The sequence below is a fragment of the Chrysemys picta genome, chromosome 7 (assembly GCF_011386835.1).
Source record: "Chrysemys picta bellii isolate R12L10 chromosome 7, ASM1138683v2, whole genome shotgun sequence".
NCBI classification, from domain to species: Eukaryota; Metazoa; Chordata; order Testudines; family Emydidae; genus Chrysemys; species Chrysemys picta.
This window is the reverse complement of record NC_088797.1, coordinates 84,729,716-84,748,979: the sequence shown is the minus strand read 5'-3', so window position 1 is coordinate 84,748,979 and position 19,264 is coordinate 84,729,716. Positions and strand designations below refer to the sequence as shown.

Genomic DNA, 19,264 nt, shown 5'->3' with positions numbered 1-19,264 from the left:
GCATGAAAAAAATCAAATATACATATTTTAAATTTTTCACAAAATAAAAACTTATCTGTTTTTAATTAGCTATACTTATGCAGTACAGAGGAGATGGAGGTGGGTATCCGCGGATCATTTTTAGCAAATTTTGTATCCACGTAGGGCTCTAGTGGTGGGATCAGCTGATGGGGGCAGGATGCTAGTGGGCAGAGGATAGATTGGGAGCAGATGACTGGAGAGAATAGGTGGGGGTAGTGAGATCATGTATTAGAGTCAGAGGATTTATAAGAGACCGATAATTCATGGGGCTAGAGGAGTAGAGGAAGTTCAGGGGACAAACGATGGATGGATTAAGGGGGTTCAATTGTGAGGGAGGATGGAACAGGGGGATGAAGAGAAAAGACAGAGATTGAGAGCCTCCAGAAACAGCAGAAGGCTTTAAGCATGTTTGGGGAGTGGAGAACAGAAACTTGTGAGAGGGATGAGCAAGACGACAGACCACTGGAACTGAAAGAGCATAGAGGGAACAGAACAGGGACCAGAGAGGAGATTAGGGGTATAAAGAATATATGGGTAGGATGAGGTATGAGACCTGGCTGAGTAACCAGGAATGAATTAGATGCAAGAAACAAAGGGACAGGCAATTAGAAAGAAGGAGAGATTTAGAGGGAGAATGCAAATAGAATATGGAGCCAGGGGGGGTTTGTTGTAGTTTTGTTCGTATTTTATTTATTACCAACCAGTTTTTCTAGAATTCCAAATACAGAGCAGGCTACCCCTGTCCTAAAATCCAGGCATTTGCACCTGGTATTTCACAATGTGGTGAAGGATGATCCAGCCCACCTCAAACCCTCCACTTAAATCTTTATTGCTTTCTCCGGCCCCTGATTAGTTTAACTATCTCTGGGCCTACTTTTTCACATTGGCCAATGTGACCAGATTTGCAGCAGACTAAAAGTTATGCCCACCTCTAGTTATATGAATGCATGTGGTATGAGCAACAGAAACACTAGCTCACTCTAATCTTCAAGGCTTATAACTGGGGAAGTATATTCAATTGTTATGGTTAAATTTTATCTAATATGTTGTCCAAATCTACACAATAACTAATATTTTTAAGAATTTTACAAATGGACCTCAAATCTTACGTAGGTGTATTGTTTCTGTTTCTTGCTTACCTCAAAAGGTAGCATTATTGGCGGTGGCGGCTTTTTCAGTTCTTCACATTTTCTCTTTTTACATATCCGGTGACTAGTTTTGCGTTTCCTGCAACAGCTGCATTCCTCACAATTAGTTTTCCGCAGACAAGGTTCACATACCCCACACCGTCTTCGTTTCTTTTTTTCTAACATAGGGAGCAAAGATGAATATGAGAGAGGGTAACTGTAAACTGGGTTTGTAAAGGTGGATGGTTCTGAAGCCTCAGCGGAACCAATGCTATTGCTCCTGTTGTCCTGAACTGAGTTCAAGTTTATTCCAACACTTCCTGATTGTGATGAAGAATCCTTATACCGCAGTTTTGAATCAGTTGGTGAATGCACATTTATCTCTCTGTCAGAGGTAAGAGTGGAACTTCCTGTGTTTGAGGACAACCCTGAAATAGAGCCTTCAGAGGAATGTCCAGTATTTTCTTTGAAGACCGCAGTTGTTGTAGAGATTAAGGCTTCTGTGCTTTTTTCTGTGTTTGATGATGAAATAGGGACATAACCTGAGTCCAGAACTAAAGTTTCTTTACCAATGTAATTAACAGGCTGCTGCACTGCAAGATTAACTGGTTCACAAACTGTGACCAGATTTTTTGTGTCAGATTCTGAATCATCTCTTTTACAGCACAAGTCAGAATTTGAGTCAGGTTCTTTATTAACAGGCACCAAATCCAAGTTGGTTTTTATATGGGATCCAACAAACGAGCCCAAATCTTCTAAATATATGATAGAATTTGATTCAGTGGTAACTAAAGAAGCAGAATTTGAAGTGGGTTCTTTATTAACAGGCTTCAAATCTAAATTCATCTTTACATGGGATTCTGCAAATGAGCCTGAATCTTCTAAATGGTCTTTTGTATTTAATTCAGAGGGGATTATAGAGTCAGAATGAAAAGGTGTGGGAACAAGCTCAGAATTCTGAGCAAAACTTTCATCTGAGCTACCTGTATTGATCTTACTTGATGTCCACCCACAGGGCGGCTCTTCACACTCATACTCCTCCTCTAATACTTCTGGATTGTAAATGCTTGGTAGACTCTTTGAAGTGGAGACACTTGATTCAGGTCTCCCTATCTTTTTGTCTTGACTATCACATTTAATGGAGGAGGGCTCAATGTCTGTATCACACAGAATGTTGAGAGGAGTTAATTCATTTTGTGTTGAATCTTGTTTCAAAACCCTTTCATCAGCTTCAACTTTTTTTTCGTCCAATATAGTAAGGGTTTTTTCTAATCTTTTCTGTGCTGTAACTTTCTTGGGTTTTGTAATTACTGCAGTTTGGGACAGTCTATGGGAGAATGATCTGCTACGAAGAGACATTGTAAAGCCATTGACGTTTAAAGAATCCTGGTTATGAAGGAGAATATTATCTCTTTTCTCCATATTTACCCAAGATGTTCCAGATAAAGCTCTAGTTACACTACTCCTGAGAAATCTAACTGATGAGCTCAAAGGTGGTTTCTTTTCTTGTTGCTTTTTCTTTACATCATTTTTTTCTTGGATTGACTTTTTGCATTTTCCAGAACTCACAGACTTTTTGGAATTCTTCTTGGCTTTCTTTTTCACTTGGCTGGATTTCTTTTTGCCTTCACTAGTTTTCCTTTTGCCTAACGCTTCCTTTTTGACTAATCTGGAAGGTCTGGCGTGGTGAGCCATGTCTATCAAGTAGTTGATATGTAAAAGGAGTAGTGGAAAAAATCATGGGCTCTTGAAGGAATTTTTCACTTCAGTAGAAAATTGCATACTCTTATTGCTGTTCTCTGTCATAATACAGAGTTGAATCTGAAATAAAAAAAGTTTAAGATTTTTTAAATTTAATCATAAAAGTCTGTATATCAATATTATATTAAAGTCTCAGTTAATGCTAAATATTTAAAACACTGAGGCAAAAATAGGAATATTTGAGTTTTATCAAATATTAACATCTTATTAACAGAGCACCCTTTTAATTTGCATATACTCTATAGTCCTTTCAAAGTGGGAATCTTGCTAAAGTGGACAAAGAGCAAAAGATCAAGGAAACTTCACACTTTACTGACTCATTATTTGTACACAAATATATAAAAGAAGCCTCAGTTCACTTCAACTTGTTTCAAGTTAATTAACAGCCCTCCTCCCCCATATGATTCAGGACAAGAGTGTGCCTGATTACATGTGGCTGCACAGAGGATTAAGACCTACCTCCATAAGGCCATGTAGGACCTACTCTTATCACGCCTCAGGAACAGATCACCTAATACACACATCTGCCCACCCCAAAGAAGCAGCCAGAGAGAGCTACTGCTTCTCCACCCACATGCTGGCCAGTAGACTTGGCCAGGTGAAAGGTGAGGGAAGTAACCTGTATCTAGAAAGGGGTATTCTAAGTTACTTTTCCTCCCCCTAGCCGGAGAAGAGCAGGAGAGGAACTGGGATTCTGAGTCACAATTCCTTCTGGGACGGTGTAACTACATATTGCACCATAATCAGCGCTAAGCCTAAAGCACACAATCTTGCTGTCAGTGTCACATAAATACGTTATGTAGGTAGTGGTCACTGCTCCACAGACGTTAAGGTTGTTGCCGCCAATATTCAATGTAAGGCTTATCCTGCCTTCCCAATCTCCCATAACTTTTAATTTTAAGGAACTCCTGGTCTGAAGTTTTCCGTAATAAATGCAAGTCTGATTTTTAGATCAGAATTGTTTAGGGGACAGAGTCAATATACATCTATATTTTTATCGGGCTGTCAAGCAATTAAAAAAATTAATTGCAATTAATTGTGCAATTAAAAAATTTAATCGTGATTAATCGCACTGTTAAACAATAATAGAATGGCATTTATTTAAATATTTTTGGGTATTTTCTACATTTTCAGATATATTGATTTCAATTACAGAACAGAATACAAAATGTACAGAGCTCACTTTATATTTATTTTTGATTACAAGTAGTTGCACTGTAAAAAACAAAATAAGGTTGTTGTTTTTTCAAATCACCTAATACAAGTACTATATTGCAATCTCTTTATCATGAAAGTTGAACTTACAAATGTAGACTTGTGTACAAAAAACTGCATTCAAAAATAAAACGATGTAAAATTTTAGAGCTTGCAAGTCCACTCAATCCTACTTCTTGTTCACCAATCGCTCAGACAAACAAGTTTGTTTATATTTGCAGGAGATAATGCTGCCCGCTTCTCATGGCACTGTTGTAGCCAGCATTGCAAGATATTTACATGCCAGATGCACTAAAGATTCATATGTCCCTTCATGTTTCAACCACCATTCCAGTGGACATGCGTCCATGCTGATGACGGATTCTGCTTGATAACAATCCAAAACAGTGCGGACCGACACATGTTCATTTTCATTATCTGAGTCAGATGCCACCAGCAGAAAGTTGCTTTTCTTTTTTGGTGGTTCGGGTTCTATAGTTTCTGCATCAGAGTGTTGCTCTTTTAAGACTTCTGAAAGCATGCTCCACACCTCGTCCCTCTCAGATTTTGGAAGGAACTTCAGATTCTTAACCTTGAGTCAAGTGCTGTAGCTATCTTTAGAAATCTCACGTTGGTACTTTCTTTGCGTTTTGTCAAATCTGCAGTGAAAGTGCTCTTAAAATGAACAACATGTGTTGGGTCATCATCCTGGACTGCTATAACATGAAATATATGGCAGAATGCGGGTAAAATACAGCAGGAGACCTACAATTTCCCCCCCCAAGGAGTTCAATCACAAATTTAATTAATATTATTTTTTTAACAAGCATGTCCTCTGGAATGGTGGCTGAATCATGAAGGGGCATTCAAATGTTTAGCATATCTGGCACGTAAATACCTTGCAATGCCAGCTACAAAAGTGCCACGCCTGTTCTCACTTTCTGGTGACATATTGTAAATAAGAAGAGGGCAACATTATCTCCTGTAAATGTAAACAAACTTGTTTGTCTTGGCGATTGGCTGAACAAGAAGTAGGACTGAGTGCACTTGGAGGCTCTGAAGTTTTACATTGTTTTGTTTGAGTGCTAAATTTAATTAAAAAAATAGAAATTAAATAAAAAAACTTTATTATATGAACATTAAGGTTAAGTTAAACTCAGAGAGGCAGTGGTATGATGAATAGAGAACTTGTCAGGAGACGTGGGTTCTTTCCCTACTCTGCCATGAACTTGCTACATGACCTTTGGCAAGTCACTTCGCTTCTCTGTCTTTCTGTTTTCCCTCCTGCCCTTTGTCTGTATTATCTATTTAGACTAATTTTGGGGGGACAGGGATTTGTCTCTTCCCATAGGTTTCAACGGTGCCTTTCACACCCAGTGCTACTGTAATGCAAATGTTGCTAAGGGGAATTCAAGAAAAGACATCTTTAAACTAGAGTTGTCAATTAATTGCAGTTAAAGCCTGCTATTAACTGAAAACAAAATTAATTCAATTTTTTTAACTGCATTAATCGCGTACCTCTGAGTGAGGTATTGGCTGCAGAGGGACCGGACAGCCTCGGGTCAGGTGCAAATCTGCCTCCAGAGTGTGGGAAGAGAAGAGGAAGTGCCTCCCATCCCGGCTCTGATGGAGAGATAGGGATCCTGATCCCGCCATGCCCCAATGCCCCAGCCTGCCCCTCATTCTAGGGACCAACCCACCCCATGTCCCATTGCCCCCAGCCAGCCCCTCGCTCCAGGGACCAACCCCTCCCCCCAGTACCATCTCTCATTGCCCCCAGCCGACCCCCTCGCTCCGGGAGGTACCCCATAGAGAATAGGGGCCTGGCGAGCTTAGCCTCCCTGAACCAGCCTCTCCTCCCCTGCCGCATGCCGAGTCCCTGAGGTAAAATCTACCCTCCCTTGCAAACAAGGGCTCGCTCAGCTGAAGGGAGTCCACCAGTGTTTAATTCAGCCCCGGCAGCTCTGGGCTTACTGCATCAGCTATGAATGTAAAAAAATTGCTTGATCCCCGGCACCTAATTGCCTGATCTCCAATACCTCTTTCATTACAAATTAAGCCCCCCTAGCTCAGTAAAAAGAGGCAATCCTGGTGAGCCCAGTAACAGAAAGCAGCCTTCCAGAAGCAAGACACCTCCCTCACCCTCCTCCTGCACAAGTCATTGCTAGCTCCCCATCCCCAATCACTGAATGCAGATTTCTAAGATGAAACTCTCTTCCTCTTCAGGCAGTAGGTGAGCCTGGCGAGCTCAGAAACCCAACCCAAGAGGAGCAGCATCAAGAATTCACCCTTCTCCTGCACAACTCACACCATTCCCATCTCCAAAATATTGACTTTCTGAGATAAAAATATCTTACCCCTTCAATAAGCCAAAACGCCTCTAAAAGGAGGAACAAGAACTAGGACTGAGTGGACTTCTCGCTCTGAAGTTTTACATTGTTTTGAGTGCACTTATGTAAAAACAAAAACAAAAAAATAATTCTACATTTGTAAATTCAACTTTCATGATAAAAAGATTGCACTACAGTACTTGTATGATGTGAATTGAAATGCTATTTCTTTTCTCTTTTTTACAGTGCAAATATTTGTAATAAAAATAATATAAAGTGAGCACTGTATACTTTGTATTGTGTTGTAATTGAAATCAATATATTTTAAAATATACAGAACATCCAAACACATTTAAATACATGGTATTCTATTAATGTTTAACAGTGCAAATAAAACTGTGATTAATCCCAGTTAATTTTTTTAATGGCTTGGCAGCCCTACTTTAAACCCATTCTTTAAAAAAAAAATCTCAACTATATAGTGTGGAAATGACAAACTAAGATTGCTTAAACCAGGGGTAGGCAACCTATGGCACGTGTGCCGAAGGCGGCACGCAAGCTGATTTTCAGTAGCACTCACACTGCCCAGGTCCTGGCCACCAGTCCGGGGGGCTCTGCATTTTAATTTAATTTTAAATGAAGCTTCTTAAACATTTTAAAAACCTTATTTACTTTACATACAACAATAGTTTAATTATATATTATTGACTTATAGAAAGAGACCTTCCAAAAATATTAAAATGTATTACCGGCACGCAAAACCTTAAATTAGAGTGGAGAAATAAAGATTCGGCACACCACTTCTGAAAGGTTGCCAACCCCTGACTTAAACAGTGCTGACACCAACCTTAACATTTAGTTAATGGACAGACTATTAAACAGAAACATCCCAATGAGCAACCAAATATGCTCAACTCTGCCCTTGTAAAAGAACGTTCACAATAACTACAAAGTCTATATAAACATTATCTATTCATCACATAGTTCTGTCTTAGAATGGTACATAAAAACTGTAATAACTTATTCTTATGTATACAATGGTTGTAAAATGCCTAGTCTTTCATACTACCTTACACAATCCACAACAATCAAAGATATGTTAACACTTCAAGAGTACTTGTATCATCTATGTAATATAAATTTACAGGGTTTTAGTTGTGATAATCAGTGATTTTCAACCTTTTTTCATTTGCAGATGGGGTGCTGGAACAATTTTTATAGTGGGGGTGCTGTGAGACACTGAATCAAACTGTAAACCCTGGATATAATGGAAACTACTTCAAGCCAGGGGGTGCGACAGCACCTCTAGTTCCAGCACCTAAGTTTGTGGAACCCTAAATTTTTGAATGGAGGTGGAAATCTTAGGTTGAAAACCACTATTCTATGGTAATGACCACCTTTCGCAGACCCCTTAGACACAATCTGCAGACCCCAAGTTGAGAACCATTGTGATAAATCACCCATCTCCACGGTATATAAGCACATCCAAATATCAGTCTTTTACTGATAAAATAGTTCTATGTCAGGGGTCTCAAACTCAAATGACCACGAGGGCCACATGAGGACTAGTACATTGGCCGAGGGCCGCATTATTGACACCTCCCCCCCGCCACCCTTGGCCCCGCCCCCACTCCACCCCTTACATGAGGCCCTGCCCCCATTCCAACCCCTTCCCTGAAATCCCCACCCCCAACTCTGCCCCCTTCCTGCCCCCAGGGAGGGCAGGAGGGGTGTGGGGCTCAGGGCAGGGAGTTGGGGTGTGGGCTGCAGGAGGGGTGCGGGGTAGAGCAGGGGGTTGGGCTGCAGGAGGGGCTCGGGGGGTGGGCTCCGGCCCGACACGCACCGGTGGTGGGGCAGGCCGCCTGCCTGCCTGTCCCCGCACCACTCCGGAAAGTGTCTGGAACCTGGGGAGGAGGGGTACAGGGGTCTGTGTGTTGCTGTTGCTTCAGGCACCACCCCCAGCAGCTCCCATTGGCCGGGAACGGGGAACTGCGGCCAATGGGAGCTGCTGGGGGCGCTGCCTGAAGCAAGAGCAACACACAGAGCCCTGTGCTCCCCCTTCCCCATGTTCCGGCTGCTTCCCGGAGCAGCAGGGGGCAGGGCAGGCAGGGAGCCTGCCCTTCCCCCAGTGCGCGTTGGGCTGGAGCCACTCTAGGTAAAAGCTGGGGGGGGCCGTGAGGAGCTCGCGGGCCGCAGAAAACAACCCCGTGGGCCGCATGCAGCCCCCAGGCCGCGTGTTTGAGACCCCTGTTCTATGTACACCTAATGAAACAAACATAATGAAACAAATTTACCATATGAACATAGGCTAAACATATCCCAAATCATCAAAATACGTCCACTATATTAAAACAGAAACCCCATTCCTGTCATAGCAAGCCATTAAACATGATGCTAGAATAAATAATATACACATATGCTCAATTACCCACATCTTATGTTAAAAAGGCATATAAGCAGTCCAGGACCCAACAAAATTAGAACACTACCATTGCTTTCAGTGGAAGTTGGTTCAGACCCTGAAATAGCAACATAAATCCAGAATTGGAGTTGAGGTTGTTTGAATGCTGGTGATAGAGAATTTTTTTGTTTGACTGCATGATCTGAGTTTCAAGACTAACTGCTTACGTCAGCAGATCCCAAAGCACGGTCAATGAAGCACTTGCAAGTAGTTTGCAGAAAGCTAGCTAATTAATCACAAGGTGCTGGCTCTCCCCTAGTTTCCAACAGCTTTTGCAAGCCTCCAGGCTATTTGGTTCAATCAAGAGCCCAGACTCATAGAAGCAGTTTGAAACAAGGAGCAGGCAGCATGTCTGTTGCCCTTAGCGGCCAGCGCTCTACACAGTAGTAGTAAAAGAAATACAAGCTACTTTCAGGGACCTGAGTTGTCAGCCACTAGTGTCAGAGGGATGTCCGGGGGGGGGAAGAGAACAAGCCCAGCAGGAACTAAGTCCAATGAACCAAGGGAGAAGGAAACTGAACAGAAAAGGAGCATGTACAAGGAGAGAGGACTGAACAAGATGTAAGTATGTGCCGGAATGCTGGAGCAACTTTTATAGTCAGGGTGCTGAGAGCCATTGAACCAAACTGTAAACCCTGTATATGATAGAAACCACTTCAAGCCAGGAGGTGCGGCAGCACCCCGAGCTCCAGCACCCAAGATTATGTGAATGAGGAGGAGACCAGGCAACACAGAAGCTTTTTCAGAGGATCACTGGGCAACAGAGAGGAACAGAAGAGAGGGGGAGGGAGACGGAGAGATAAAAGAAGAGCAGAATTCAGTGAATTCTGAACTCATATTTAAGACACTGAAAATGTATGAATAGTTTTCCACAAAAGCAGTGTCTGTAGTTGTCACAGGGATATTATGAGATCCTGAAAGGTGGGACATAGTCTCCAAGATAATCTCTCTATTAAAAGGTATTCCACACTTTAAAAAAGTTTGAGATCTGGTTTATATAACTTAAACATTAAAAAGTATGGAAATTACAAGCTTAACAGTAAACTTAGGCTGACCAGCTCTACAGAGTTTGATCCTCCTACAAGTCTATAGGGAAAGCTATAGAGGAAGAAATATTTCATTCATCTACAGAGTATTTATTCATCTATGGAGGAAGTAGTATTTTATTATTGTTTACCCCCTTCTAAGGCCTCGTCTACACTTAAACATAGCTGTGTAGGTAAGGGATCTGATTTTTACTGAGATAGTTATACCAGCACAAGCCCTAGTCTAGATGCAGTTCCACTGATATAAGCATTCTTTCACTGCTATATCGGTCTACAGAGGGGTGGGATTTGGGGTTTGCTGCTTTCATGATGACAGCAAAGATAAAGTGGCAAAATGTTTAAGTACAGACAAGGCCTAAGTGGCTGCCTACCCCATTCCTCTGCAACCAATCAAAGCTGGCTGGATATATTGAGGGGACTGCCTGATACCACAGCATGTGTAGTAACCAATACCCCACACACATACATGCTGTTTGTTTTTTTAAAAGAGCTGCAAGAATTCCCTTCCCCCTTACAGCCAGATACTTTGGACTAACTCTGCATCTCCTCCTCCCCCCACTCCCACTAGTGTAGAATGTGAGAGAGGACTCCAGGGTTAACTTTCTGAGGGCTGGAGGGGTGCGTGAAGATCTCAGTTTATCTCCCTTGCTGCAGCTGCTCAGTGGGGGAGGCTCAGACTACTGTTTTGCACTCATGCACACCCCAATCACCACTTCAAGAGAGTTCAGGCTAGATACTCCATCATTTTGCATGGGACCAAGACAAGAAGATTTCAGTGTGTTCCTCTTTGCAAAGATTCTGCTGAGGAAGGAGAGAAAAGCCAAGAGACCCACACCTCTCCCATTTCTTGAAGGCAAACAAGGGAAGATTCTAAAAATAAAAGATCATGGAAAAAAGGCTTAAAATGCCCACAGTAGGGGGTAGGGGACAGAAGGTGAAATGCTGCAGGTTTGATGTGGGGAAAGAGTTAAATGGTGGAGGGGAGGGGGGGAATTATGAAATGCTGGGATGGGAAGGAGAACAGAATGAGAAGTGAGGGGTGGGGGAATTCAGGGATGAAATGCTTGGGTGAGGAATATAAAGAGGGAGCAAAGGATTAAATGTTGTGTGGAGAGGAGGTGAGATGATAAAATAGTGGGGGAGGAAGAAGCAAACACAAACAATGGGATGGTCAGTAAAAAGTGATGAACTGGAGGGTAGAAGTGGTCTATCTGGGAAAGAGCAAGCCAGAAGTAATTGATATTTCCGAACAGAAGTGGACTTGAATTGTTAGAAGGGGTATGTTGGGACAAGCGGAGAATGGATTGGGGAAGGAGGAACACATCCAAGACTGGACTGTGAAGGACAACAAAGGGCAACACACTCTCATGCAAGAGGAGAGGAATTAGAAATTTCTGCCCCACTAGGACTGCCTACACCCACTTCCTAGGATTGCCAGATATCCAGTTTTCAAGCAGAACGCCAGTTCAAAAAGGGACCCTGGCGTCTCTGGTCAGCACAGCTAACCGGGCTATTAAAAATCCAGTTGACGGGGTTGGCAGGCTCCTTACCTGGCTCCGTGTGGTTCATGGAAGTGGCAACACGTCCCTCTAGCTCCCAGGTGCAAGGGCAGCTGGGGGGCTCTGCATGCTGCCCCCGCTTTGTGCACCGGCTCAGCAGCTCCCATTGGCCAGGAACCGCAGCCAATGGGAGCTGCGGGAGCAGCGCCTGCATGCGGAGGTAGTGTGGTACGTGCACCACCCAGAGCCACCTGGCCACCCCATGCCTAGGAGCCGAGGAACATGTTGCCGCTTCCAGGGAGCCGCCCAAGGTAAGCGCTGCCCAGAGCCCAAACCCCCTCCAGCACCCCAACTCCCTGCCCAACTCAAGCCCCCTCACACCCTGAACCCCTCATTTCTGGCCCCAACCTGGCCCCCAGCCCAGACCCTCCAACACCCTGCCTCAGCCTCCTCCCACACTCCAAACCTCTCAGCTTCACTTCCCAGCCCGGAGCCCCCTCCTGTGCCCCAAACACCTCATCCCCAGTCCCACCCCAGAGCCTGCACCCCCAGCCAGAGCCCTTACCCCCTCCTGTACCCCAACCCCCTGCCCAGCCCAGTAAAAATGAGCAAGTGAGTGAGGGGAGGAGAGAGTGAGCAACAGAGGGAGGGGGAATGGAGTGAGTGGGGGCGGTGCCTCAGAGAAAGGGCAGGGCCTCAGAGATGGGGCAGGGGCAGGGCAAAGGTGTTCAGTTTTGTGCAATTAGAAAGTTGGCAATCCTACCACTTCCTGCTATCAGACCATTGGGAAAGAAACTGGCACATGCTCCTCAAACCACCAGGGCCCCTACTAGCAGCCAGTGCCCACACCGAGGGAGGAGCTGGAAAATCCTGCACATTCAGCAAGTGATAGTGATACAGTAGAACCTCAGAGTTATGAGCATCTCGGGAATGGAGGTTGTTCGGAACTCTGAAATGTTCGCAACTCTGAACAAAATGTTATGGTTGTTCTTTCAAAAGTTTACAACTGAATATTGTTTCAAAGCTGTATTAAGTCTACTATGCAGAAGAAAAATACTGCTTTTAACCATCTTAATATTAATGAAACAAGCACAGAAACAGTTTCCTTACCTTGTCAACAAAATTTTAAACGTTTCCTTTATTTTTTTAGTAGTTTACGTTTAACACAGTACTGTACAGTATTTGCTTTATTTATTTATTTATTTAGGTCTCTGCTGCTGCCTGATTGCATACTTCCTGTTCCAAATTAGGTGTGTGGTTGACTGGTTAGTTCATAACTCTGGTGTTTGTGACCCTGAGGTTCTACTGTCAACAAATGTTTACAAATTCATATTCCTCTGGTTTATTGCCAGATGTCACATATGTAAACGTGATTTATAATTATTTCTGTTTAATGATCTGGTGTTATGAGTAAGCACAGATTAGGGATTTTTTTTTATGCATAAGGTTTTATTTTAACCTGACAGTGTTCCTTGCACTGCATTAGTGACTCTCCCTTTTCCAGCAATGAGCTAGAGACAACTCATCCAATGCTGTTCCTTGCCTCAGATAAAAGTGTCTCATGGAGAGTGGCATATGGCATGACCTCTCAAGGGCAATTTAATGTAACTTTACATCATCTTAACTTTTGTAGCAGGTAAACAATCTAATTTCAAAATGTTTACACTAATTAGTCAATGTCCAAATATAATGGGTCAGTCTAACAAATTGTCAGTTTTAGGACCATGCACAGAGATGTAAAACTATTCTGCTGACTCACCTGGCAGACAAGACCAGATGGGTCCTATTGTCTCCATTCCAGGAGCAGTAAAGGGCTTGAGTCTGAAGTAGAAGGAACTAGAATGGGAACAGAGGGTCCTGTAGAGAACCATTCTAGAATAGACCACTACAGGTTGAAGCTGGTTTGTTATTTACATTAAAAATAAAGGGGAAAAAGGAATGGTTTAAGTTTTAACTATATCCTTTCCTTGTGTACTATGCTAGGAGCAAATGCCAGATACTTACAATTATAGTCTGCTCTTCTTTATACTAGTATAAATGTGGAATGATTCCACTGATTTAAATAATGCCCCATATATAAATATAACAATGCTATGAAGCTAACCAAGAGCTAATTCTTCTAGTCCTTACTTAGGCAAAACTCCTATTGAGTTCTATGGGAGTTCTGTTTGAGCAGCAGTTGCTGGATTTGCCCCCAAATCACGGGCAAGCTGTTACAAAGCCATATATTTTTGAATTTACTTTAATTCTTCATATAATATAAATATAAAAAATCCTCCACATACTATTTTCTTTATACTTGAGTATTTTAGAAGTAGTATGTTTGTTTATGACACTCATGTTTTTCTAATAGAATCTTTTAAGAGGAGAAAGAGAAATTGGAAGCATTTAAAAAGATGTAGGTTCTTTAAATTATAGCAGTCTTTTAATGACATCATGAAAGAGAGCAGTGACCCCTCAAAAACACATCTGCAAGGGAGAAAACAATGTGTACCATTCAGGCAAATAACCAGAAACAATCACAAACAATGTAAGGACTAGGTTAGGACCCTAATTTTACCATGCTTGGATGCACTAATGAAACAACATTTTGTTTCTGTGTATACATATGTTTTTAAAAGTCAGAGCTTTGCATGATGGGGAAAAAATACCTAGGAAACTTTCATATAAACTATCTTTTAAAAATCCAGGTACATAGTATTATGGACCAAATTCAGATTTAGGAACCTAGGAGTTGCCATCCTGGATCAAACCAAAGGTCCATCTAGCTCAGTATTTTGTCTCCAATAGTGACCAGCACCAGACGCTTCAGAGGAAGATGTAAGAATTCTGCAATACATAAAAAAAGCCATACTGGGTCAGACCAAAGGTCTATCTAGCTCAGTATCCTGTCTTCTGACAGTGGCCAATGCCAGGAGCCCCAGAGGGAATGAACAGAACAGGTAATCATCAAGTGATCCATCATTTGTTGCCTATTCCCAGTAAGCAGATGTAGGAAAATCGGCCCTCACATTATATCTCAAGCTAATTTCTAGCAGTTAGCAACTGGCTTAAGCCCCAAAGCATATGGTTTTGATATCCTTTCCAAGTCTTTTGTTGGCATTTAGTATCACTCTGGATGTTCTTGTTACTGTTAGCCATATCAATGTCAAATCTCTTTTTAAATCTTGCTAAAGTCTTGACTTCAACCTAATGTGGCAATGAGTTCCACAGTCTAATTATGTCCAGGAGTAGTGGTGGTGAAGCGTTTTTTCCTTTTTATCAATTTTGAATTTGCTATCTTCTAATTTAATTGACTGTCCCCTTGCTCTTGTGTTCGAGACAGGGAGAACAGAAGCTCTTGAGCTGTCTTCTCAGTACCAGTCATTATTATGTCTCCTTTCATTAGTTTCTTTTCCTAAGGTAAACAATCCCAATCCGTTCAGGCTCTCTTCTTATGAGTTTTTCATGCCCCTAGCTATACTCGTTACCCTTCTCTGAACCTCTTCTAATTCTGCAATAATGTTTGAGATGGGATGACCAGTCCTTCATAGTATTCCAGATGAGGCTTCATCACTGACTTACATCATGACATCATAATTTCCCCATATTATTCTCCATGAATACACCAGATTTGGTGTAAGCAGCCAAATCTGAATTTGTTCCTAAAATGTCTAATAGTGTAACTGCAGAAATTGGTTAATTAAACTGTTTACAGACTTTACTGTGTGCACAATGAATGAAGCACTGTGGGCAATGTGCACTGATGAATCAATCCTTCTCCCATAAAATCCATGGCAAAAAATAACTTTGGCAGATGCTAGATCAGACACCAAAGTCCTGATCCCGAAATCTGTTCTGCCCTGATGCAAAGGTCTACCATGTGGAGCAGCTTGTAGGATCACATCCTGGGTGAGGCAAGGCTGCTTGATTCCTGGCTCAATCCTCCAAACTGCTGAGCACCTTTAATTCTGCAGGACTTCAATAGGAGATATGGGCACTTAGCATTTTGCAAGATTTAATGCCCTCAATCCACAATTTACAGTATGCACCGTGAATGAGACTGATAACCACGCTTGTCAATATTTTGAAAATAAGACCATAAAAAGCCTTTCACAATTTTAGCTAAATAGGTATGAATGATAAAAAGGTTGGAAGACATGACAGCTAGATGGTGCCACAAGAACAAAAAAACCCTCTTAAATATTGGCATAAAATCATTTTAAAATGTGTACACTTTGTGTGCATGGCCTGGTGCATTCTCACAAGAGGTGTGCAGCTCTGCCTTATTCCATGTTCAGTACAGTCAACCTTTGCTCCTAATGTTGTGAAATTGTACTAAAAAATGGTACCAACTGCTCTATTGGCCCAAAGTAACTTTTAAAGGCGCATCACTCAAACTGAAAAGTTATTACTAAGATAGTCCAAAGCACTTTTGAATTAACTGTTCCCCTCTAAAACATAAGTTTTTTTACCCCACGCTACTTCTGCACTAAAAATATTTAAAGTTGAAATGTTGCATGTGTTTTCACAGAAATTGTTTTTCTGCTTTAAAAAAAAAAAGTGGTTGAACCACTTAAACTAAACCGTAATAAAAAAAAAATTAACCTTCAGGCAGAGACTAAGCCTGGAAAAATTCAGTCTGAAAGGTGAGTGTTTTGGAAAGTAATAAGTGACTAAAAACAGAGCTTAGAATGCAAATGCTTAGACAAACATTCACAGTTGTGAGCAGCATGCCAGCTAAAATAAAACACAATCAATAAAAACTTCAAAATATTATAGATTGAAGGTTTGTGTTTGCTGTGAAGAACTCTCAAATGTCACAGAATTATTTTGTACACCTCACTTTTCATTTCATTCTTTGATTACCTGCTTTACATGATCAGTCCATCCTTATAGACCCAAAATATGGTCTATCTCCTGCCTGAGAAGGACTAGACATGATTCCCTTCAGGTCACATCAACGCTACTCCTCAGCTGCATAGAGAGACAGCTGCTGTTGCCTTTAGGGCTAACTAGGCTATTTCTCCAGGTCTGTCCAAACAGAGAAGTAAACTGATTTTGATTGACTTCAATGGGAGCGTAAGGAGCGCGGCACCTAACAGGCTTGGATTCACAGAAGAATTCCTAAAGCCAGAATAAATCTTAGCTTAAAAAAAAAAAGTTACTGAAATCAACCAGAATGATCTGTTATTTAGAAGTCTTCATTTTTATATAAATTTTGTTAAGTTTGATTTCTCCGTTGGCTTTGAAGTTTAAAAAGACACAAATCTACAAGTCATTCTTTTAACCAGTGTTTTTACTAAAAGCATTTTAGATGCGTCATATTACAAGGGCATATTTGTCCAGTTTGACAATTTCCTAATTTTATATTAAGATTTTTAAAATTAGAGACATTAGGCCAAATTTATTCCTGGTATAACACCATTGACAAGTTTGTTTACACAGCCTGATTCTTGTAGCTCCACGTGCATGGTGACATCAGCGTGCTCATGCCCTGCTCTGGATGCCTACATGCACACTTCCTTCTACTCCTTAAAGGAATAGTATCTCATTAAGTTGAACAGCTGTTATGTACCCAGAGATACAAGTGATGTAATACATTTAAACACCACCACAGATTATGTCAATTTGTAACTAGTCAAATTTATCCCTAGTGTAACTCCACTGATTTCTGCTTTGTTACACCAGGGATGAATCAGGCCCATTTTTAATAGCATGTCTTTTTGAGATAGTAGAGATGTAAATTATAAGTATGTTAACCTCCGCCCCCTCCCAAACAAGCCACCTGGCTCCAATCAATTCCTCTCAGACAAGCCACCTGGCCCCAATCAATTTTATCCAGTAAACTACCCTACTCCCTCCAAATTACCTGAAGACCAACAGTAAACTGTCTGTACCAGTTCTCTCCCGAGTCTTGACAAACCATCATCAATTTAAACCTCCGGACTCCTACCAATTCACCCAGTCCCCAACTAATCTGCCTCAGTTTATTTCTCCAGGTGAGAACTCAGCAGCCCCTCCTCAAGGCCAGTAACAAACTTGTGAGAGGAGGCCCAGTCTTCCTCCTTTTCTACTAGCAAAACACCCTTCTATGGGAGATATTTTTGGTACTCCCCCACAACTGTTTGTGAGCAGCAGCAATAGGAACTACTTTCTTGTGACTTACAATTATGTGTGGCAGGAGGGCCTATTCCCCTACTGACCCTCCATCTCAGCATGTATTCTAAGTGTCTCAATGTGAGGGGCCTCACTGGCCACATAAGCAAATGGCTGGCTCACTATGCTGATGTTTTTAGGAGTCTCTGGAACCAGCCCTACAGGCAAGTTGCTATCCTTCTCCAGTTGCCTGTACTGTGATGGGCTCTTAAAATGAGAGGCCTTGTTGAGCACAAGGGCAAAGGATTTGCCCTTTCCAGTGAGTGCTATGGGATGTGTTATTGCAGTGTAAAATACTTGCCAGCCCCCAAAACAAGCCCCCTCTCCTACTCAAGGCATACCTGGGGATTTATTTTTGCAAGAGGTAGAAAAAGTAGTCAAAGGTGGTCCCAGGCTACTATTGTAAATCTTCTCATGCAGAGAGGAGCCAAACAATGGGTCAAATTAGGCTTTCACTTACAGTGATGTAAATCAAGAGAGACTCCATACAGATCCATGGAGTTACACTGCTGTAAATCTAAATGAACAGACCAGAATTTGCCCCAGGGCTTTTAAAGAGAAAGACAGAAAAGACCAAAAAAAAAATTACTTAGATTAAAACCTCCAAACCCACGTTAAAGGCAACCTCCAAAGGATGCTGTATGGCCGTTCCTTTCTTTTTAAAAGGCACACTAGAGCCCAAACTCCTGGTCAGTGTCCCTTTAATTGTTCCCTGCCTTTCCATGGAGGTTTAAGGCAGCTTTGCTTGCCTGGCGGGTTTTTCCAGGCAGGCTCTAGCTAGCTGCTGTAGCGCAAACAAGGTAGCAGCACAGGCAGAGCCCGGACTGTCTCAGTCGCTTAGCCAACAAACTGTCTTTGATTTAAATACACGACAATATTTATTTTTTCCCCCCAAACGTCCATGCAGAGCTCTACCGCCCCGTAAGAGAACTGCCTAGACAGCTTACCGACTAGTTGTAAGTTTTACGAGCTGCTTGCCTGGGTGTCCCTGATTGCACTTTCCACGTCTCTCCTAGGGAGGCTGCAGCTAAACTTTGCAACTATCGAAGAAGTCGTTACTATACTTTAACCAAGCCACCAAAGCGGACATGAAACAGGCTCCATGCATTAAAGGGGGCTTCGCCGCCGACTCGGGCGCGTTAACGGCTCCGGGAATTGATTCCAAATACATACCAAGGCTGTTGCATTGTCGGTAGGATACTAACAGGAAAGGGCGATCCGTGCGCGGCTGGGCGAGCCACAGCTGGAGAGGAGCAAGTGGAGTTCCATGGCTCGTGCGGCGCGGCGTGTCCCTCCAAGCAGCCAGCTCGGAGAGCAAAATAAGCCCCGTGCGGAATATGGATACCCAGTGGCACTGGGGAGTAAAATATGCGGCTCTCCGCGGACGGCTAGCCTCTCCCCAGGCCAGACCCTCTGGGAGGGAGGCTCGGCTATGCTCTCGCTGGACCTACCCCTGCTAGTAGAAAGCAAAACGCGAGCTGGATCCCCCTAGCTGGAGTGGGATTCCTTGCCCTGCCCTCCCTGGCCTCTTTAGGCAGGAGACTGCCCTTTCCCTCTCTCATAACAGAAGACTGCCTGAAGGAGAAATTAGATGAGAATACCATGTGCAGCGCAAATGCTCCCATAATACAAGAGATGCCTTCAATAAAAGCTAAATTGCCCAATTCTTTACAGAATCATTAGGAGG

At 42.5% G+C, this 19,264-nt stretch overlaps 1 protein-coding gene across 6 annotated transcripts in view; it reads right to left on the bottom strand.

Moving 5' to 3' along the window:
• The window catches only part of TET1 (tet methylcytosine dioxygenase 1), a 149,973-nt gene extending 130,921 nt beyond the window's left edge, over positions 1-19,052 (bottom strand). For 3 of the 6 annotated variants that reach the window (XR_010589493.1, XM_005297302.4, XM_005297304.4), the window contains exons 1-2: positions 18,751-19,052; positions 1,161-2,969 (exon numbers count right to left, since the gene is read on the bottom strand). Coding sequence is in view for 5 of the 6 variants with exons in the window: in XM_005297302.4 (XP_005297359.2) it covers positions 1,161-2,843 (1,683 nt within the window). In the remaining variant the exon portion in view is untranslated. Of the gene's footprint in view, positions 1-1,160; positions 2,970-14,090; positions 14,269-18,524; positions 18,719-18,750 lie in introns of those variants that run through there. The other 3 variants (XM_005297303.4, XM_065553482.1, XM_065553483.1) reach the window with 3 other exon arrangements.
• Positions 19,053-19,264: the final 212 nt, after the last annotated feature.